This window comes from Lynx canadensis, chromosome B3 (genome assembly GCF_007474595.2).
Source record: "Lynx canadensis isolate LIC74 chromosome B3, mLynCan4.pri.v2, whole genome shotgun sequence".
In the NCBI taxonomy this organism is placed as follows: Eukaryota; Metazoa; Chordata; class Mammalia; order Carnivora; family Felidae; genus Lynx; species Lynx canadensis.
In genome coordinates this window covers 12,830,154-12,852,977 of record NC_044308.2, presented here as the reverse complement: position 1 = coordinate 12,852,977, position 22,824 = coordinate 12,830,154, and the positions used below count along the sequence as shown (strand labels likewise).

At 43.5% G+C, this 22,824-nt stretch overlaps 1 protein-coding gene across 8 annotated transcripts in view; it reads right to left on the bottom strand.

The window, feature by feature from the left end:
* The window catches only part of MCTP2 (multiple C2 and transmembrane domain containing 2), a 238,322-nt gene that overhangs the window by 110,716 nt on the left and 104,782 nt on the right, over positions 1-22,824 (bottom strand). For 7 of the 8 annotated variants that reach the window (XR_003969321.1, XR_003969322.1, XM_030317470.1 and 4 more), the window contains 3 exons: positions 14,131-14,295; positions 11,825-11,955; positions 889-1,075 (listed from right to left, as the gene is read on the bottom strand). Coding sequence is in view for 6 of the 8 variants with exons in the window: in XM_030317470.1 (XP_030173330.1) it covers positions 889-1,075; positions 11,825-11,955; positions 14,131-14,295 (483 nt within the window). In the remaining 2 variants the exon portion in view is untranslated. Of the gene's footprint in view, positions 1-888; positions 1,076-11,824; positions 11,956-14,130; positions 14,296-22,824 lie in introns of those variants that run through there. The other variant, XM_030317471.1, reaches the window with a different exon arrangement.

Below are 22,824 nucleotides of genomic sequence, written 5' to 3'. Positions count from 1 at the left end.
ACCTGGCACAAAGTCCGCGTTGACAATAAGATGTGTGGTTGGGTTTTGTACTCCCCGAAGATAAAGAATTATTCAATTAATCAATACACCTCACAGTGAAGGATTTTGGAGGCCCTACAGTTAACGCTGAGAATAATATTCCCATTAAATAGGGATTCTTCTTTGCTTCATTTTCGTGTTGTTCTTCTAAAACATGCCTTTCGTGTGCGGCCATAAGATAAACGTATTGATTTACAAAGAAGACGGGATAAAAACAGAATGCAAATAAGGACACCTAGAAAGCCCGAGTACAGAAAATAAATGAAGAGCAACGAAGCCATTGGATTTAAAAATGCTGAGTGGACTTGTAAACGCATTGCAACTACTCAGGCAAAAATCACACACTGCCTTTATTATCCAGGGTAGTACAGAACACCATTCTGTGCCTGTCCGGGGCTTTGCGTTGCTTTAGGAGACAGAAGCACTTTCTCACTCGATTCTCAGAGGTTCTGGAAAGGTGGGTGTAACATAGCCAACCTGATGGCTGGTTGAAAAAGAAAAAAAAAAAAAGGCTATCTCTGTGAACTTCTATTAAAATTCGTTTTTACATATGCAGGCATGCTAAACAAGTTTGCCTCCTTGTGGATTTCAACGTTCCCCGAAGAGTTTCTGAACGCTGAAAATCCAAAACACCATTTGCGGCTTTCAAAACAGCAAAGCCTAATCGACTTTCACCTTCTCGCTAATGCATTAACCTCTCGATCTGATGTCTTGTTTTATGAGACATGCCATTAAACTGTGGACAAAGATCTCTTTTCATGCATTTTTTTTTTCTTAATTCATAGACTTTGTTTCAACCCCAAAGCGGAGGTGGTGGGGAGCAGCGGGGTGGCGAGGCAGAGCACTCACATATCGCTGGGCAATCTGCTTTCTCTCGCTGGGGTCTGCTAAGGGGCACACGCACAGATCGGAGACGGAGACGCCAGCACAGGGAGTGAGCGTGATCAACATCAGGAGGGCCCCCAGGCAGCTCTCCAGGGGCAGCTCCAAGCAGTTGGCTTGTTTCAGAGGCAGCGCTGCGATATCCACTTTGCACCTGGAAAAGTTGTAGGAACCAGAGAACGAAAAGGGATTACCTCCTGGCCGCTGCTGGCCCCCCAAAGCACCCGATTTTTATTTCATCATCCCCCAAACCCCACTCCCTCTCGGCATGCGCTTCTTGAGCGGTGAAGGTCACAGGGGCTCCCTGGCTCATAATTCTCACTCCCAGCCTAACACACCCTAAGATTAAGGGGGGCGGGGGGGGGGACACACCCTAAGATTAAGGGGGGCGGCGGGGGGAGACGTAATGAAACCAAAGGGGGGGAGGGGGGGAGACGTAATGAAACCAAAGAGAAGGCAACACAGAGGGGATGGCAGGTGAAAAAAAGAGGCAGAGCTATGCCACATGAGGTCTGCCGGAAGACAAGGAGCTCAAGAAGTAGGAAGAAAAAAGTTCCAAGGTCAAGCATCGCGGGGGGAGGGCTCTAGACGGCTTCTCTGCGTCGCGTCTTTCGCCAGCAAAGAAAATAAATGGTCGCGGTTGAAAAAAAGGGAGAAAAGACCAAAGAAGTGAAAGTGGCAGAGGGCTCACTGGAGAAACTATTTGCTTCCCGAGAAATGCCAACTGGTGAGTTTTTATTTAAAGCGACGTGTTAAGGTGTTTTCCTAATAGGCACGGTTCCACAGGGTTTCCCCAGGTGGACTGCTCTTGGACAAATGGAGCATGAAATGCTGTTGACTGATCCCGTTTCGGCAACACTGCCAGGAAAAGGCTTCACCCATCTGCTATGAATTGCATGTTTTCCGTCTCTCAACAGCCAATGTTCTGGCGATGCTGGAAACCTCAAACACATTTATATACAGAAACAAACACCAAAAAGGAGGGCTGAGGTGCTAAGCCATTTATTTGCTTTAACACTGACAACTCTGGGTTTGGCTGGACCACACCTGCTTTGTTCACGCACAGGTGGATGAAAAAGGTCGGGTCGAGTCGAGGGAGGAAGGGTACGCAGTGGTAGCTCCCACTTCTAATACGTGTGTGTGTGCCCGTGTGTGTTAATTCTCATTTTCCCTCCATAGTTATTGAGTGAGATGAATATTCAAGACTGTATAAAGGAATCCCTGCCTCTCACAACGTGGCACAACGATAAATCGATTGATTCTTAGCCTAAATCTTGAATGGACTTTGCATGTTTGCAGATGGTTCGAAATAGGTAAACTTACCCAACACATAAAGCAATGACAATTTTGAGCCACATGATATATAATGAGTGCTGGTTTCATAAATTGGAAACCTTGCAATCTCTTCACAAGTAAAGAGAAAAATATCAGTAATATTAAAATTCTATACCAGGTCTTACTACAGAATAAAATATATATGTTAATACTGATACGTACCTAAAATTAAATAGGTGTGGGTAATTTATTTCCTAATTTCCAAACGCGATTCCAGTTTTGAGAAGGGATGGCAATTAGAGCTTTTGCATGTAATAAATTCAAGTGTATCTACCAGAGACACATTAGAGAAAAATGTCTTTTTAAATAATCCTCTCTGCTCTGAATCAAAACTTTTTTTGTGTGGCAATAAAGAACCTTTTAAAGTTTGCTACCGTGAAAATGGGGGTTACTAAATATTTGTCTTTCATAAGCAAGTATGTAAATGGAGAATTAATTTGGCTTGGAAGGAAAGAAATGTCAAGTGCTTTATAACGAAGCCTTTTCTACAAAACTACCCACAAATTTTTAACCAATGTAGGAGTTGCACATCTGCTTAGGAGTACTTTGCAAAGCTTTTTTTTACTTTTTTTTTTTTGTTTTGTTTTGTTTTTGTTTTTTTTTTTTTGTTTTTTTTTTTTTTTTTGCATTTCCATTGAATAAAGCTCTTTCTTGTGGAAAGAGAAATGACCCAAATTTGGAAGAGTTTTTTCTGGTGGTCGCTTTCATTAGTCCAAATTAGCAATAACCTATTTATGGAAGATTCATCTTAATATCATTACTGATGACAATTTATTTTCATCCTTTGAATTTTGCCTTCCTGTTAATAGTGGTGGCTTTGTTTTTTGAACAACCAGAAGTTACTTGGAGACAAGAGGCAAATTAGGGGCCAAAAATGATGCATCATTAGGCAACGATAAAATTTCTCTTTGATAATTCCAAACCGAACCTTACGTTAATTCTAAAAAGTCACCTGCAAAGACTGTGAACAGCGTTAGCATGTTTATAATAACTCTGCAAACTCTCACACTGCCTGTTGCAAGGCACAACTCATTGGAATAGAGCAGTTTATTAAACAAATGTTGAATCACGTACCAGGCAAAATGCAAAGTAGACACTGGGTTTCTTCTTAGAAATTACACATCTCCACAAACTTTTTAGGCATTTCTGTCCCCTGTGAAACTTCTGCACCTACCCCATTTCGAAACATTCTTTGGATGGTGAAGAAAGAACGCATACATGAAGACAGCCCCGCCTATTTTAGATAAAAGTCCTACAGTCTACATGCCCTGTTAGCTAATGAGTGGGGTTAGCCAAATACTTACTTTTATTTCCATAGTGATTGAAAAGAACAAATTAAATTGATAGATCACCATCATGTCAATCATAATTAAACATTGATCCTTCTGCACTGGGGTTATGACCCAGCCTCTTAGGGTCCCTGCCCCATTATGCAAATTGATATCTTAAGAATTAAGAATGAATTTACATCTACCCTCTCTCTAGTGTGAACAACTAGCTCCCATATAAAGATGACATTTGGGGCCTGGGTGAGGGGGAGGGAGAAGCGTCTGGGTGGCTCAGTTGGATAGGCGTCCGACTTTAGCCCAGGTCATGATCTTGTGGTTCGTGGGTTCGAGGCCCGCGTTGGGCTCTGTGCTGACAGCTCAGAGGCTGCTTCGGATTCCGTGTCTCCCTCTATCTCTGTCCCTCCCCTGCTCATATTCTGCCTCTCTCAAAAATAAATAAACATTTTTAAAAAATTACAAAAAATAAAAAAAAAACATGACTTTTTAAATTTTTTAAAGTAGGTTCCACACCCAACATGGGGCCTGAAGTCAAACCCTGAGATCAAGGGTCATGTGCTCTACCCACTGAGCTAGCCAGGCACCCCATCTAAAGAGGACTTTCTATAAACTTTCTGCAACTGAATTGCCCTCTTCCTCTCTTCTACCCACCTGGTTTTCACATTTATTTCCACATTCTGGAAGAAAGGAGGAAAGCTGGGGGTAAGAAGAAATGATTCCATACAAGAACCTGTCCTCTGTTTTACTCTATTCCAACCTTAGCCCACATTGTTCCAGCTGATCCTCATGTCTGAAGGAGAATCAGAAGCTCTGGAGATTAGCCAGAGGCTGGAAGAATTATTTATATTAACGCCAAGCCAGGAAGGAGTTACTGTATTACCAGCAAAAGCAGGAGAAAAAAAAAATTATAAAGGGGACTTGTCTTATGCAAACTGGTGCAGCCACTGTGGAAAACTATGGATGTTCCTCAAAAAGTTACAAAGAGAGCTACCTTATGGTCCAGCAATGGGACTACTGTAGATTTTTCCAAAGAATACAAGAAAACTAATGCAAAGGGATACCTGCAAACCTATGTTTATAGCAGCATTATTTATAATAAGCCAAGATATGGAAGCAACGCAAGTGTCCATCAACTGATGAATAAAGATGATGTGAAATATGTATGTTATATATATATGTGTGTGTGTGTATATGTTATGTATATATGTTATATATGTAACATATATGTTATATATGTGATATATGATATGTGATATATGTCATGTATATATTATGTATATGTTATATATGCGTGATATATGTTATATATGTGATATATATGTTATATATATAATATATGTGTTATACATGTGTTGTATATGTGATATATATGTTATATACATATTTATGTTTATATATACACACACATATATATGTCAGCCATAAAGAGGAATGAAATCTTGCCATTTGCAATGACGTGGATGGATGCAAAGAGTATCATGCTAAGTGAAATAAGTCAAATACCATATGGTTTCACTCATATGTGGACCTTAAGAAACACAAAATAAACTAGCAAAGGAAAAGAGAGACAAATCAATATATACCCTTAATAATACAGAATAAACTGATGGTTACCAGAGGAGAGGTGGGGCGGGGGGGATCGGTGAACGAGGTGATGGGGATTGAGGAGGGACCTTATCCCGATGAACACTGGGTGATGTACAGAAGTGCTGAATTACTGTAGTGGACACGTGAAACTACCATAGCACTCGATGTTAACTCACTGGAATTCAAACAAAGACTTCAAAAAAAAATAAATACAAAACAAAAAGGATTTGTCTTTCCGAATTGCAGATATTATCACAATACTCTCTGAGCCTCCTGAAGAAAGGGAAGTTACTGTGTGAACAAAATATCTTTTTTTTTTTTCGTAAGATTGGGTGAACAAAACACTTTTTTTTTTTTTTAGGTTCAAGTGAAGATAAGTACTCTGAAATCTAAAATCATTAAGACAGAAAAAAATCTGAAATACTTTCATCGAAGACATTTTTAACATAAAAAACCTTGAAAGGAGCACTTAGGTCGTGTCTTCTATTTTCTAAAGGGTTTCCGATTTTGCCCTGAGAAAATACCATAATGTTTAGTTGGTCTCTTAATTCTCTCTTGGTGCTACTGAAGCTTTCCAGAATCTGGTGTTCTTTCCCCAGGCTTTCTTTATCTGTGTAGCTCCCTGTTACGGGCGGAGTGCACCAGGAGCCTCCAGGAACGCTAGGGAATAAATTCAGGCCAGCTTTCTGGGCAAATTAAAATACCATCCACTCCTCCCTTCTTTCTCATTCTTATAAACACTGCAGACTCACTGTCTAATTCCAGAATTTTACAAGGACTGTTATGTATTGGTTTCCCTTCCATTTTGTAGCCTCTAAATTTCTTCCCCAACTACACAAATGGCAGCATTTTCAGAGCATTTATGAAAGCCTAGCTTACTAGGATATATGCAAATTTTCTTAGAAAACTAAACTCAGTTTTCAGATAGATGGTCTAAATGGCTCTCGTAGAATGAATTGGCTCAATTATCACACCAACTAATAAGTAATAAATAATAGGCACCTAAACTATTTTTTTCTATAAAGGGCCAGAAAGTAAATATTTGAAGTCTACGGGCCATGTGGTCTCTGCTGAACCTACTCAACTCCCCTTGCAGCGTGAAAGCAGTAATAGACAATGTAAACAAACGAACAAGGCTGGCAGTTGATAAAACTTTATTCGAAAACAGGTAGCCATCTGCATTTGGCCCATGGGCCCTAGTTTGCTGACCAGTGATCTACAGAAATGTTAATAACTTGGCCTATGGTGAATTACACCGATGTTAGTATTTTAAAATTTTACAAGGTTGGTTGCTGACGATCCAGACACGCTGACAAAGTCATCAGGGAAACTGACCTAAGAATAATTTGTAAAGCCTTGCGTTGAGCTCACCACAGCCCAAGAAACTGTGGCCAAACATGTCCAATGACACACTTGTTAATAAATCTGACCCAGCAATAAAGCTTATAAAATTGCTGTCTGTTGGGAACGATGTGGAAAACACATACTCAGAGCATCTACGTGATTAATGAGCACTGGCAAATTTCTGTCCCTGTGGCGTCATGTGTGACCTCACACACAAGAGAAGTGCCTGTGTTAGGACAGTGTTCTTCCTCCAATCTCCTGGTCAGGCCAACCCGCCATCTTTAGAGGCTGCCAGCTTAGACCTCTGTCCTTCCAGGGAGCTGCTCCCTCCCTCCCCCAAGTCACTGCCTGCTCACATGCAGCCGCCCCAGAACTTTATATAGAGTCTAAGGACAGCACTATATCCATCACTGTATCATCTTCCACTGAAACCTCAGCACTTTGTAGGCCATCTGGTACATGACGGGCTCTCTGCTGAATAGAGCGAACGAACAAACGAAGGCCAGTGGCACAAGGAAACTCAAAGTCAAAAAATCCAAATGACAGAGGCAGTGGTTTTTTGTTGTTGTTGTTGCTGTTGTAATGAAATCCTGTGCATTGTTTAATTCCTCCTCTACATGAGAAAGGGACGGCAATCAATATATTTCCTAGGTGCTTCTCAGATTGAAAAGTCTCTGTTTCTCCTCACCTGAAGAAAATGACGACTCAATTACTATTTTTTTCCCTCTGCAACAGGCATGTGTAGTAAAGCTTTCCTCTAGCCCACAGGCATGTAATGTGCTGATTTAGCACTGTTTCTGACCTCCTTTTCCTGTCTTTCTCCATTAATCCCACAGCGTTTTAATGTTTTAATTCAACACATCATTTTGCCATATCAGTCAGTCGAACCTGCTCAAGTTTCACTTGCCATGATAGCTTTTAACCTCTTATTCATTACCACAATGCCTTGTTTTATATTACAGACTGGTCAGCTTTTAACTTAAATGCAAGGGGCAGAAAAGAGTGCTGTAGTTTTAAAAGCTGTAAATCTCAGAGGCTCAGGAAGGGGGTGAACAGGAAGAAAATGGTGAATGTGTCAAGCTTGGCTGTAAAAGCAGATGAATGACACGTGGTGCAATTTGTCCGGAGGAATATTCCAGCCCCGGTTCTCTATGGCATCAGCGTCACTAACAAACCAGTACAATGTTAGCACCACTTTTCCAAGGCACCATGCGGGGCCAAGGGCTGCCTCTGAGGCAGCCCCGTTGAAATGGACTTGCACATTCTCCTTCTTAACTTTTCAAAACCCAGTGAAGCCTAGAATATTCTATAATAATGAGTTAATCTCTAAAACCGCCTTGAACTGTAAAATACACTTTCAGAAAACAAAAGGATTATTTTGAAATGGCCCCGGTTTACAATGGGATAACCTATATGTATACTCTTGCCATCTTGGTTACAAGTTGGAGCAGGTTCAACTTAGAAATAAAGTTCAACTTCATTTCTTACTCCCCTGAAAAGTTCACTGTCTCTGGACCATTGGTGGCCTTTAAAATCAGAGACTGTTGTTTTGTTTTGTGTTGTGTCGTGTTGCTTTTTTGGTGTTTTTGTTTGCTTTTTTTTTCCATTTTGTTTTGTTTTGTTTGTGCTCTTGGACAAACAGTGGAGTTAGTAGGTACCATGGTCCAGAGGGCATTGGATCTGTTCAAACACCTTTATCTCACCAGCCTTGAACCCCCCCCTTGGGTTAACTTGTGGCTCAGTTAGACTGAGAAGACTCTGAGAAGAGTCTCAGAAGACTGCAGAGGGAGCCTCGTACAAGAGGATTTCAGAAAGCTCCAGGTGACTTAGGAGATCCTGGCGGTGGCTGGCCATCAGGCAGGCCCATGTCTGAACCACGATCAAGCTAGCAACCCACCAAGGCCAAGGCCAATGCCATGGCTCAATCCTTTGGTCAACAGATGTCCTTTACATCAAGTCCTTGAAGATAGCCCCTATTCCCTGCAAACTTCTACAAAAAGTTTCAAAAATTGTCTATACTGTTTTTGAGATATATATATATATATATATATATATATATATTCGAGATATATATATATTCCATATATATATATATTCCATATATATATTCATATATACATGACTTTTACTATCCATATTTCTTTTTCTTAAATTGCATAAGTTTAGTTGCGAACGTTGCAGGGAACGTTTGAGGAAAATCTCAAAATTAATCTCAAAAAGAATTTCCGCAGAGAGGCCACGTGGGGCTTTCGAGTACTAGCATCAAGGTGTGATCCAAAAACAAAATACCGACAGGTCTTAACACACGTTCATGACTCATTCACACTGTCAGAGAGCTTCCTCATGCAAAAAGGTATTTCCCCACCCCTGGGAGATGAAACAACTGAGCCTTCCAATGACAACAACGACAACAAAATGAAAGGAGAAGGAAAGAAGCGTGAAATTGAAAGGAAGGAGGACCCGTATGTAACAGGTCTGGGGTGTGCCCATGCCGGCCCCACCTCCTGTTTAACTCTGAGGAACAGGAGATATTTTAGGGGAGGTCTGTCACCCCACCTGGAAGTTGGCTTCAGGGTAATGCTGCGTAGTCAGCTCCCAAGAGATACCTTTGCTATCGTTTGTACCTCAGCAGAGGGAAAAGGGAAAGGAGACCAAAAGAAGCCTTTAAAAGCCATGAAGAGGAAGGACGTCATGACCCCCAGGCCAGGTACATGGCTAAGTTGCAAACAGGAAATCGCTAAAATAAATGGATACTCAAATGACAAAACATAGACTAAATTGGACATTCTACATGGTTTTTCGTGGCCACGAAGAAACTCAATACTCATTTGGCAAAGCACTTCCTGTTGTGTGAAGGAAACGTGGCAGCACAGCGATGTGTGAGGCGAGAGGGCATTAGTCCTGGCACCTCCTAAAATAACACGTTTGCCATTCATCCCTGGAAAACCAAATTCCCATCACTCAGGTGGCGCTTTGGGACACGGGATCCTCTGTATCCGGGCACTGACGTAACCAATCCTAGCTCCCTGGGCCAGCACGAAGTTTCTGGGGCTCCTAACCGTGAGCGTTGGGAGGGCACTGGCAATGTCACAGCGGTGACAAGTGTCAGAAGTAGTGGGGAACGTCAGAAGTGCCTCAGTTACCCTGTGTGGGTGCAGGAGGGAGAGACAAGACCGGGCTAAAGTCATCCGACGGGTTATATCTGCAAAATGACCAGGGGGAGACCTCCTGCGGGAGCCGGAGGGTGACAGGACCTAGTCTGCTATCCGAAAGCACCAACCGAAACCACGAGGTTGGCAATAAAGCAATGGCGGCCAGCTGTGGGCTCAGCAGAGTGTTGGGGACAAGAGGACTAAGTGAAGCCCTACAACCCGGGCTGTGCCCCAGGGAGGCTGGAAGAGCTGAGGTCTCAACTGGTGACATGCTGTTCCCCCGGGGGGTGTCTGGATACACGGGATGGAATGTGGATGTGCCGTGTGTATATCTCCCACACAACCACCGGGGAGAGAGACGAGTATCCGGAATCAGGTGGGTGAGGGCCAGATTTCCTAAACCTCCTGCAACACGCCGGACAGTCCCCCGGGACACGGTACCTCCACTGAGAAAACACCAGAGGAATGTTCCGTGGGTACCAAACTCGCCACCCGTCTACCTCAGGAGAGCTGCTGAGGAGGGACGGGGCGACGGCAGGAAGATCCAACGCTCTGTGTGCCAGACGCTGTGCTCAGTATTTTACGCAGAAAAAGCAGCGTACAAGGGACTGGGTTCGCTGGGTCTCGTCCCATCTCCGCCTCTAAGTTCCCTGCTGACAGAAAAACATGCACTTCTCTGGGCCTCCGCCTTTCCTCATCGGTGAAAATCAGGGGTCCCATTAGAGGAGCTGTCCTCAATGTTTAGATCTCAGCAAGAGGACTTTCCCTCAGTCTGAACCCCAATGCAGACGACAGGCAAGGGCTGAGCTGCTCTGGTTTCACGACAGAGGTTTTAGCAGACTCTCCGTTCTCCAAGGGCCGAGCCCCAGGCACCTCTCTGAACCCAAGGTTCCGGAGTCCTTGGTTTGGAAAAGATGACCAACAGCTGTTGACAGCCCTTTGCATGCTTACATTCGAGATTTAAGGTCTGTGTACACATTGTACCGGGGTGAAGAATCGGGATGAAAAATTGCATACGGGATGAACACAAGGCAGGGATTTGGTGGAAAGAAATCGGTCTTGGAAAACACAGACTCCTAGCCCTGGCACCTGCTGCTCTGAAGGCCACGACCAAGTCATTTGTAAACCTCTTGCATTCTGTCCCCTCATCTCCGAAAGGAGAATAATGCTGCCAACCTGCAGGGCTATTTGAAAGATCAGAGATGATGTATGCTTCCACCGCGATGTCCACCGTACTTACCACGGGCCAGCCACAGTGCAGGCACAGTCTCATTTAATGGCATTACTACAAGCCAGAAGAAAGCCGTAACAGTCATAGCATCGCTGGTTACGGGAGGGTGAGAGCCCCAATGGAGTTGGGAGGGTGCAAAGCAAAGAGACGTAGAATACTGAAAGTCGGCTCAACAGATTTCATGACGGTTTGCCACACAGCTCATGAAGGACACTGAAAGATCTCCCATCATTTGAGACACCGCGGATGATATTCTTACTAACTTGTAGGGTATTTTACTAAGTATCGAAACCAAAATTAGAGGGCACGCTGGAAATTTACACAGTTGGTTACTGAACAGTGCAGGGGTCACGCGCGCTGATGACCCCGCACAGTCAAAAATAGCTTTTCACTTCCCCCCAAACTCAACTACTAAATCGGCCCCCTGTTGCCCAGCAGCCTTACCGACAGTATAAACAATTAACACATAACTTTGTATATTATCGGTGTCAGACACTGTATTCCCACAATAAAGTTAGCTAGAGAAAAGGAAAACGTTCTTGTAAAAAATCCTAAGGAAGAGAAAAGACGCTTAGTGTACTGTATTTATTGGAAAAAAAAAAAAATGCATGTAAGTGGACCCACGCAGTCAATGCATGTTGATCAAGGGCCATATGCATAAACATTTCACAGATTGTCTGAAATGGCCCGGTGTCTTTTTTTTTTTTTTTTTTTTTTTTAGAGAATTTCCAACACATAACGATTTTCTTCTGTTTTAATCAATATTAAATGGCATTTGCCAGTTAAAACAAAAACAAAAACAAAACCTTTTCCCCAGGTTAGGGTCCAGCTGACTTGTGACTCCCGGGGTGGGGATATGAGGTTTTGACTCTAAGCCCACACAGATCAAGACATTGTCTCTGAGCAGCTCCATGCAGACGCGAGCTGCCCACACGTCTCCCACGAGTTAGAAAGCAGAGCAGACTCACGTGCCCAGACGTTCCTCGTGCTTTCTGCTGTCCTTTCCCCACACTTCAATGTCCAAAATGCCCATCCTGTCAGAGAAGTAGTGAAAGTCAAACTGTTCCCGCCACTGCGGATTTGCACTCTTACACAGTGTCTAGAAAACATGCGGTTATGATATTTACTTTCTCAAAATGCCATTCGTCGCTAAAGCAGCTACATACACATACATGTCATTGCTAAACGGCAGGAAGTCATGGCGATGGGCCTCCCCCCCCCCCAAGAAAGCTAAACTTTCCGTTTGGGAACGAAAGGGACTTTGAGGGTTCTGGAATTGGCAAAACATCGCTACCCTCTTAGCTCACCCCCCAGATTCAACAATTTCTCCAGCAAGTTAAAAAAGAGTAACCCCACAAGGAATTACCCCACCAGGAACCATAAATTACATAGGTATTATATACACGGAAAACACATCTCAGTAGACATTTACAGTTGCTCCCTCTCACAAAAGAGACTACGGATTGGTGAACCGGATGCAAGTAACATTTTTATTAGCGCATCCACTCAGAGCTGGCCTAAGGAGTATATAAATTAGCAGTTTGTGGTGTTAATTAACATCTGTCCGATGCATTGCATTGGAAACCCGTAACTTGCACATTTCAGTCCGAGTTGCCTGAATCCGGTCACTCGAGTGTGAAAGACTAAGAAGCCTCACGGCTGCCACACCGCGAGATGAAGCAGGGTGGTGTGAAAATTCCACAAGTGTTTCTGTGTTCTCCGATCGTGTGTGTTTGATCAGTTAGCAGCATTTTTGCTTTCGTTTCATTTACGTCGAGATTCGATTTGTGACTAAAAATCAGCAGGAATGCCGGGCACTGACTTATCAGGCTCTAGAGTCAACTATGAAATCCTAGAAATCCTAGCGCCAAACTATTACCGCCAGGGGAATCAGGGATAACTCGGATGTCGGCTGTAGCCCACATCACGTATTATCATTTCAGCTGTTTTTTACATTGAGCTTAATATATCAGCTCACAGAATTTAGAAACCACGGAAGAAAAGAAACTCAACCACACAAATTAAATGTGATATTCCTCAAGGGGGCAGGTAGCAAATGCTGGGCTAATTCTGCACTTCACCTTACCCCGGGGGGGCTGAGCGTACTTAGCGATGAATAATTTTTCTTATAAATCCTTAGCCTGACCCTGGCTGGCTACAGGGACCTTCGTGGAGAGATGTGTTCACTCTGGCTATGTTCACAGCCTGAAACTAGCTGGTTAAAATAAATGTCTGCATATTTCGGCTGTTAACCTGCCCCTGATTTTTCATATTTTTCAAAAATGATTCTCCAGTGTGAGCTTTAATTCTTTACTCCTTGTAGTGGGGTAAATGATGTTTAATGTTTGATTTTGCACTTAAATGTATACAGCAGAGACCAACTTCTGCCCCCTAAATCATTTTCCAATTGCACATATCTTCATCTGTTACGGACTCTAGGCTGGAAAGCCCGAATTGCAAATATCCTCGGGTCTATTTTCAAAATCTTCTACCAATGTTTTGTTTGGTTTGCATTTTTTTTTTCCATGTAGCTTTTGGCAGTGACTTAACTTTCAAGTACCCTCGTTCCCCCAATCCATAAAACTTAGGAAATATTCCTGTCTGACAGTTATGTAAAACGAATTAATTACCATGGTTTGGAGACTATGGTTTTTGAAATAAAAACCACGCCAAATTACTAAGATTAAAAATTAAGTGGAATTTGTTTCGGGAGAATAAGATGATTGATTTTTAAAGGCGGCTACAAATGCCATTACTTTTGTTCAAAAAAAAAAAATCACTAATACCTTAAAAACAAAATCACAAAAAAACCCACAACAAATGTCTGTCTATTTTGGGTGTTAATACCTACAAGTAAGAGAAAGCAAAAAGTAGATGGTTTTGAGAACTTTTTACTTTTCTCAGATGTTTTCATATAAATATATTACACTATTATTTTTGCAGGATTTTGAAAATATTTGGTTATCCCGTTCCTGCAATCTATGAAACAACAGCTTGCTTATTTTCAAAACAAAAATAAATCAATGCATCCAAATCTATTATTTCATAAGCTTTCTCTTAACTACATTAAAATAAATTATGCTAAGCAACCAAACAGCTATACCAATTGGCTTCAGTTATAGATTATTTTGTGGCCTGGGATGCTCCTAACACTGTTACGAGGGCGAAAAATAAAATTCTCCTCTTCTTGTGAAATTTAGAGTGGAAAACATTTCTTTTTCAGTCCTTTTATTACAAAAGGTATGCTTCTTCTTAAGGAATTGACAGAACTTACCTTACTTTTATACCTCTGGTCTCCCAGTTTTAACTGGACAAACATTTCTGTCATGCTTCCTCCTGATACATTCTTCCCTTCCAACAAGGTTATACTTATAATCCCATTCCAGAGTTGGTTCTTTTTCAAGGACTCTGAGAGTCGCAAGTTGCGTATCAAAGAGGACTAAAGCAAAGAAAGAAGAGGACAGATCAACGTGCTGATAATTCCTGAGTGTGACTTTGGTGATCACAGAAATTCCAGCTCTCAGTATGGGGATCAGGAATAGCACTCCCTAGCTGCTGAAAGTGTTACCCGTCTTCAGGATTTGGCCAACCTGCAGGCACAGTTATGTGGTTTCCTTCTCCAGCCCTGGACTTCTAAAGTATAGTGAAGGATGATTAGGAACAACGCTTGGATTTGGCCTTGGCCTATCCTCCCACCCAGATGCGCTCCGTGGTGGGAATCCTTCAGCTATTTTAATAGAAGGAAGGGAAGAGAGGCATTCTGGGAACAGAGAGACAGGAGCGAGGCATTGCTTTGCAGGGAAACAAAATACCTCTGGGCATTTAGCAATAATGGTTTTGAATTTATCCTTCACACTCAAATCTGTCCACACTTCCCTTTATTCCTTGGGCTGCTCCTAAAATGCCCAACACCACAGTGAGATGCACAACTCCAGATACAGCCTGGAAGCAACCAGCCAGGCAAATGCGCTTTGCAGATCTGCAGGGAGGGGAAGGATGTAAAATGTCCTTAGCACGGCGCCCGGGATCCAGTAGAGATTGGGTAACTCTTAACTTGTTTGTTTGTTTTTTTCCTTTTCTAAATTATATTACTCATGCACACTCACACACACCTTAAACAGAATGTAGAGGAGAGCAAACATCCCCGATTATTAAATTATAAAGAGGACACGCGCACTTCATTTTTAATTTCCACTATGGAAATTTCCAAACACGCACGAAGGCAGAGAGCATGGCATATAAATCTCCACGTGATGATCCATCTGATTCCACCTTTTGCCCATCTGACTTCATCTAGCCCTTCACTCTTTTTCCCGGGCTGAAAGAGCTGAAAGCAAAACCCATATGTGTTTTTACAGAAGCACCCTGCCGTGACCACATTCAACACAAATAACCATAATTCCCTTAATATCGTTAGACACCCAGCACAGAGTCACACTTCCCTGAAGGTCTCCACCGTGTCTTTTTTTACGGTTAGTTTGTCTGAATGAGGATCCCCACCCGATCCGCACGCTGCACTGAGTTGGTGGAGTTGATCTACGTTCGCCGCTCGATACGTGAAATGGTACGAGCAGAGGCGGGCGTATTTGAAGGAGAAATAAATGGACTGGAGAATGTAAATGGCATAAAGTACCATAGTAAAGCCATGAATTTCTAACACTATATATTCGTTCCTGTCACCTACTCAATATATCTTCGAGATCATTCAGACACCAATTCGCTCGGACACCAGTTAGTCACAATTTATCACAACAAATGGTATGTCAGTACCGTATTAATTATATACCAGCTTACCTCATCCAACACATGTTACTCCACCACTCTTAATAAATGGTGCGGCAACAAGCCACCAAGCATTTGATCATTTTATGACGACCTTAAGCAAAGCACATTCAAGGAAGTCCACACTCTCAAACTTCACATCTGTGCTGCTCTTCTCTTAAAATGCACACACACACACATACACACGCACGCACGAGTTTTGGAGGTGCTGAGACAGAGCAGGGAGGGGGCAAGGGAAAATAATTCATTTTAAAAAGAAAAAAAAAATCCCTCTCCTCTGGAGAACATGAACGATTCTTTCTGGACTTCTATTTCCAGTTTGGTTGTGGAGAGAATATATTCAATAAAAAAAGCTTTATGAAAGTATTAAAGTCAAGCGATTTCATGTTAATTAAACACAACACACGCCGACACAGTACATCAACAGACACATATACAAACATATATGCGTATGTGTTTATAAATTTATATTTGAGCATATAGATGTGGATACACTGAGTACATTTTATAGCTTATTAAGCACACGGGCTGAAAACTCCTATCTTTAAAAGGAAAATGAGATTTTGATTCATATATCCGGCTACAATTCCCTTTTTTTTTTTTCTTTTTTCTTCTTAAAGTTTGACTTGCCAACCAACAAGCTAAAGCATGACCTGTCCCATGGCCATGCTTCAAAGTTCCGACAGATATATTCCTCCCTAAACACTGCAACTATTTCAAAATCCTTTTTATAAAGAAGGGAGTAATGTCCACATGGGATCAAAGGGCATCCTCCAGTCTGGCAATTGCCTAAGAAAAATGGCAGGGCTTCCATGAAATATGCCCTAAAATAATTTTGTGGCTTGGTATGTCCTAATTTCAAATTGGATGTTTATCTTGGAAAGGCTTCTATCTAACTTGTCCATAAAACAGCCCCACTTAGCTCTATGAGCTCTGTGAAAATGGAATCCAAAGCTGGTTATTAAGAGGGCCGAGAGATAGGTTCCATATGGCGGAACAGCATGGGAGGGCAAGGCTAAGGCCTACATCAGGCGCAGCTTGGCTGGATCTCCTGATCTATCCACGACACTCGTTGCATTACAGCATAACATCTGGATTATTGCTTGTAATGTCCCTGGGAAATATCCACTTTCCATCAAAGCCTTTATCTATCTCAGTTGGACTTTGAACATTTTAGTATTTAACGCAGTCATGTTTGATGTGACGGACTTGCTCTTTGCTGTCCAAGTTTTTTTTTTTTTCCTCCTCACTAAAGGCAGGGTAGGAGAAGTGAGCTATTTATTGTGGAGTTCACAGATAGAAAAGAACACAAGGCCTTTATTCTACGTATTTCGCCCTCAATCTTTTCTGCAAAACCTGCTTTCAGGTGATGTCCAAATAAAGTTGCACATCTACGAACAACATATTCTGGAGTGTGTGTGTGTGTGTGTGTGTGTGTGCTTTAAAGAAGTCTCGTAATTACTTTAACATGTGTCTTCAGCCTTGGGGCAAGTGATGAGGCCTCAGACCAGGGCTGATGGGGGAGAGGCGGGTACTGTCCGGGCCATCCTGCGTACTCTCTGATGCAGGGCCGGGCTCCCCAAATCTGCTGTGCTCTCGGAACAATCCCTTTCTCCCCCCAATAAATCCACTCCTCTGCACTCACCCTGTTAGCTCCATAGCTCAGGTTTTCACGTCTGTGCTGAGCCCATAAGTGAAATTTGTCATCTTAATGCAGCCTGGAATGTGAAGGGAGACAAGGAAATGACCCATCAAAGGAGAAGCCCACCCCACCTGAGCTGAAACAAACACCAGGAGATAGAGCAAAGTTTCTGGGTCCTGACCCTAATTTCTCAGCCGACATAAAGGATAAAATATAGTACATCAGGGTTTTGCTATTTTTCTCCTTCCTCCCAAAGGGATCAGAACCTTTTACTATTTCTATGTTGTTTCATTCATAGGCTCTCTCTCTCTTCCTTGGCCCCCCACCCCACCAAATCCACACCCTTCTTCTGGACAGAAATCATAACTTCCATCTGAAGCACACACGTTCGTTATTACTGGTGAATGCGAGGTATGATACTTATTTTTTTATTTATTTATGTTTTAATTTTAGAGAGTGTGTGCACGAGAGTGGGGGAGAGGGAAGGAAGGACAGAGAGAGAGAGAGAGAGAGAGAGAGAGAGAATCTCAGGCAGGCTCCATGTAAAGCACGACTCAGAGAGCTCCATCCGACGACCTTGGGACCATGACTTGAACTGAAATCAAGAGTCGAACACTCAACCAAAGGAGCCACCAAAGTGCCCCTGAGGTTCAATATTTAACTTTGAAACAGACTGACTTTCAGAAAAAATGAAAAGCTGCAGAAACAATTCACTTCCGGGTCATGACAATCCCGGGGACAAGGAAGGAAGGGGGGAAAAAAGAGAAGAGGCCTGAAGGTAAGAGCTGTGGACCTTCCACTCCCAACAGGCGGAGAATCTTCACAAGTTTCTGATCTAGGAATAGGCTCTTAAAACAGAGAATGGATTGTCATTCCTAGGGGCATAGAAAACGGATTCCAGCTTAGCCACATGCATTATTTAAGGATTTGGGCCAAGTGGCATGCTGGGAAGATGGAGATATGGGCTCTGGTCTCTTGGCATGGCTGCTTAAGAAAACCCAGAAATGACAGGCCTGTCAGCCAAGTGCCTCCTCTCTGTCGTGGGCCAGGAAGAACGGCAAGGAGGTTAAGAGTTAAGAAAGAGCTTGGAAGGAGTAGCATGCCGTCCGGGAGCCGGGGCCACAGCCCGTAGTCATCAAAAGCAACATTACAGCTAGCTGTGCCCCTCTCTGGGACACACTATGCTGACGGATACCGCAAAGTCATTATCCGAAGTACTCCCTTGGGTATGACAAAACACCAAAAAAAATTGTTTTGAAGAGACAGAAATGAAAAAGAAGGGCAGGGCAAAAATATTTTCTCAAGATTGTTCTAGGAAGGCATACCTAACTAGGTGCCAAATATCGTGTGGGTAACTTTTCTAACCGTCTCAGTTACTGGAGTCTAGAAACACGTGTTCCAACGCTGCTGGTGGGCCCCATCTCGACTCTCGTTGATTCGTTTCCCTAAGTCACTGTGAGAAAGGAGGTGGCAGTGGAAACAAATGCACAGGGGGAAAAAAAGTCGCTAACTTTGTAAGCAAAATGAACAACACAACAGGATTCGACTCTGCTAGGCACTGCTTACGAAAAGCTAAGGGAGAACATTCGGTCTATAAAAGGTTCCCCTGAAATATTCCTTCCAAGCATTTTTAACATGTAAAACAACTGTTCATTGTCAACAGCTTTTATAGCATGACATGAGAAGGTCCGTACATGCATCCAGCAGGCTCCCAGAGAAGCTCCTTCTTGGCGGCTTCTTATATCATCCGAAGAGGATGATGTGGGTATAAATTGTCCTAGAACTACACAAAAATCTTTGCCTAAGGATATAAAGAAAGCCTTTTAAATCTCCCACGTGGACATGGACCATGAGATTTATATTTGTATGGGAAAACTAGATTATAGTCTCGAGGATAATGAATAATCTGTAGGCTGTACAGACATATTAGCTATAAAAGTTTTATAGGAGATTTAACATTTTTTTTCATTGCCAAGTATCATTGCTCTGTTTTTGCACTTAAAAATAAGAATTAGATTAAGATTAAAAACAACAAAACGATCAAGTCTATAAATACCCACTTCTTAGGGCTTAGGACCAGGAAAATGTTTCTAATGCATTTCTTCCTATCACTGAAAAAGAAAAGAAAAGGGGAGCCTGGGTGAGCAGTTGGCTGAGTGCCCGACTCTTGGTTTCAGCTCAGGTCATGATCCCAGGGTCATGGGATTGAGCCCCATGTTGGGTTCCATGCTAAAGGTGGAGCCTGCTTGGGATTCTCCCCCCGCGCCTGCCTCTCTCTCTCTCTCTCTCTCTCTCTCTCTCTCTCTCTCTCTCCCCCCCCTTGCCCCTCTCCCCACTCGTGTTCTGTCTCTAAAATAAATAAAATAAAATACAATCAAATACAATCAAATAAAATAAAATAAAGTGATTCAACAAGATTTTCTTTTTCACCCTAACCTCTAAGAAGCTCAAAGTTAAATGTTGTGCTCATATGTAATAACACCCATTATCTAGTATTTCTGGATTCACATGTGTCACCCTGCTGGCCTTCCCTTTTCTGTTCCATATTTCTGTGTCTCTCCTTCACTTAAAATACTTCAAGGGCGGGGCACCTGGGTGGCTCAGTACCGAACTTTGGCTCAGGTCAGGATCTCATGGTTCATGAATTCAAGCCCTGCGTTGGGCCCTGGGCTGACAGATTGGAGCTCAGAGCCTGGAGCTTGATACGGATTGTGTGTGTCTCTCTCTCTCTCTCTCTCTGCCCCTCCCCCACTTGTGCTCCGTCTCCCTCAATAATAAACAAACATTTAAAAAATTAAAACATAAACAAATAAAGTAAATAAAACAAATAAAAAATAAAATACTTCAAGGGCACCCCTATCCAGGACGTCCATACCTCGCGGTTCTCAATCAAACGTGCTTCAGAATCCCCTGGAAGGATTACAGAAAGATTGCGGGGGGCCCCATCCCCAGAGATTCTGATTCAAGAGGTCTGAAATGTTGGCGGGGTAGGCGTGGGGGGGCGGGTCACAAATTCCCATTTCTAACAATTTCCAGGTGATACCGGTGCGGCTCCATTTTGAAACCCCAACTGGTTGAAGCCTGATAATAAATACATCAGACCACTCGCCGTGGACCACACTATTTTATACTATCCTATCTCCATTCACTTCTTCCTCCCTCTCATTTGGTTAAGATTCCCTGCAGTCCTCCTCTGAAAGCTTGCTCTGTCTCCAGCACTCAGCCCACCTTGGAGGCTAGGAAAAGGTCTGACCGTGCCCTCCGAATACCCCTCCCTCCCTTCTCTCAAGTCTCCCGCTGACTGGGCAGTCACCACGGCTAAGTCCCGTTCATCTGTGAATCCTCAGGACGTGCTCAGTGAGAAGGTTTCGGCTGAAGTGGATTCTCACGTGAAAAGTTTAGGAAGGCAGTGGCTCTGTTTTTCTGGTCTAGAGCACACACAAGGTTTGAGAGTGCCAACAGATCCGGGGCCTTACCTGAGCCACGACCGAGGCCCCCAGAAATGAGGACGATCCCTAGAGATCATTCTGCCCAGGGTAATGCTGACCTTGACTTCACAGCAAGGCAGCAGAGGCATCAGGGTTAAGATATTCAGCATTGGGCCCATGCCCAATAGATGATAGATAGATAGACAGACAGACAGGCAGACAGACACAGACATTCAGACAAGTAAATTAGGTTAAAGAGATATAGATATATTAGACAGATTCGATTAGAAACATAGATAGGTAGAGATAGTTACCTAAATTTAGAGACTGCCTTCCAGAAGTCCTAGATGTCAGACGTAAACAGAAGGAGAGGGGCACCTGGGTGGCTCAGTCGGTTAAGCGTCCAACTTCGGCTCACTTCACGATCTCACAGCTCATGAATTCGAGCCCCACATCGGGTTCTGTGCTGACAGCTCAGGGCCTGGAGCCTGCTTCGGATTCTGTCTCTCCCTCTCTGGCTCTCTGCCCCTCCCCCGCTCATGCTCTCTATCACTCAAAAATGAATAAACACTCAAAACATTTTTTTAAATAAAATAAACAGAGGGACAGATCGAGCAAAAAGGAGAAAAAAAGGAAAGCAGAAAAAGGGAAAGAAGGCAGAGAGGATAAAACCTAAATTCACGCAGAACCATCATCACGTGATTCATGATATTTACAAAGTAGTGACCATTCTGAAAGTACCCAAAAAAGCCAAAAGCAAAGGCTTTGCCTGATAGGCTGTATCCGAATCCACCAGAAAAAGAAAACCATTCCTGGGACTGAAGGTGGAGGGAATATCGTGCAGAGAACAGGTGCGGGACGGCCGAGAGACCAAAGAGGCAACGCTGAGAATACCTAAGGTAAGCAGCAAAAAAGGACACTTTAACCCTCCTCGGGCCGGAGTGGGAGGAAGACAACCTTTCCCTGCCAAGGTCCAGAGAGTAGGAATTTAGGCTTCAGGCCCCTAGGTCTCTGTCCCAACTACAATACTCTGTCACTGCCAGTTAGCGACGACGCCTACACAGGTGCACACCGCTGTGTTACAGCGTGGCTTGCGAAAACAGACACAGGGCTGGCTTCCGCCGTCAGGGCTGAACTTCTGCAAACCCGGGGCTGGCCAGGCAAGAAGAGTCAATAGCAGGATCAGGCTCACCCTGAAGCCATAGCAGGTCTAAAGGCAAATGAAAAATGCAGCCCGTGTCGAACACCCCACGTGAAATAGAAGGCAAAAGGAGAGATGACCGTGGAAATTCTCCCACCCTGTAGTCTCCTACCAATTCCAGCTGGAAGCCACCTGGCAGGGGAACCTAGAAAACGTATCCTGTGGTTATCAGCCCCTGGAATAACAGACAGGAACAAAGACAGAAGAAGAGGACGCTGAACAGCCCCCAAAATGGCACCACTGGCCAACTAATTTCATGCAGAAGAAAAAAAAAGCCACACTGGCCCAGGTCGTGTCTCTTCCCTCCGATCGCGGACCCACAACTGCATGAAACAGTGGTCAAAAGAAGGGCTATGCAAAATAGTCCCCCCCCCTTTTTTTTTCTTCTTGTAGGAGGTGTGGGAGGGGACATAAGCAGCAGGCGCTTCAGGTCGGGATGCTGACAGCCAGGGGACAGCCCGGTGACATTGGCAGGCAGTGGCCCTCTTAAAGCCCTCACCCTTCCGGGTTTTGTGTTTCACGGAGCAGGCGGGTATGATGGCGTTGACCTGACACCACGGATGCCACTGGCCCTTCCTGTGCCTTCTCCATTCTCTAACATGCCGCCAGGTGGCTTCTCCCTACAAGTGGGCTAAGCCCTGCACGGGGTTCCTGTGCACTGAGGATAAAATCAAACTGGCTAAAACTGACACAGAATCTGCTTATGTGAGCCTGCATATATTTTTGTGGGGAAAACATTTTTTTTTCTGTTTCTGAAAACGGAATCGCACGAAAACCCTCCACCCCCACCCCGCAAGGTTCTTATCACAGGGGAAATGCATCTAAAGTAAAAGAAAGTGTAAATAAAGAACTGTGGTCAGCCACAGGACCTACAAAGACCCAAATGAAAGTGCAGAGGAAGCAGGTAGGTGTGGA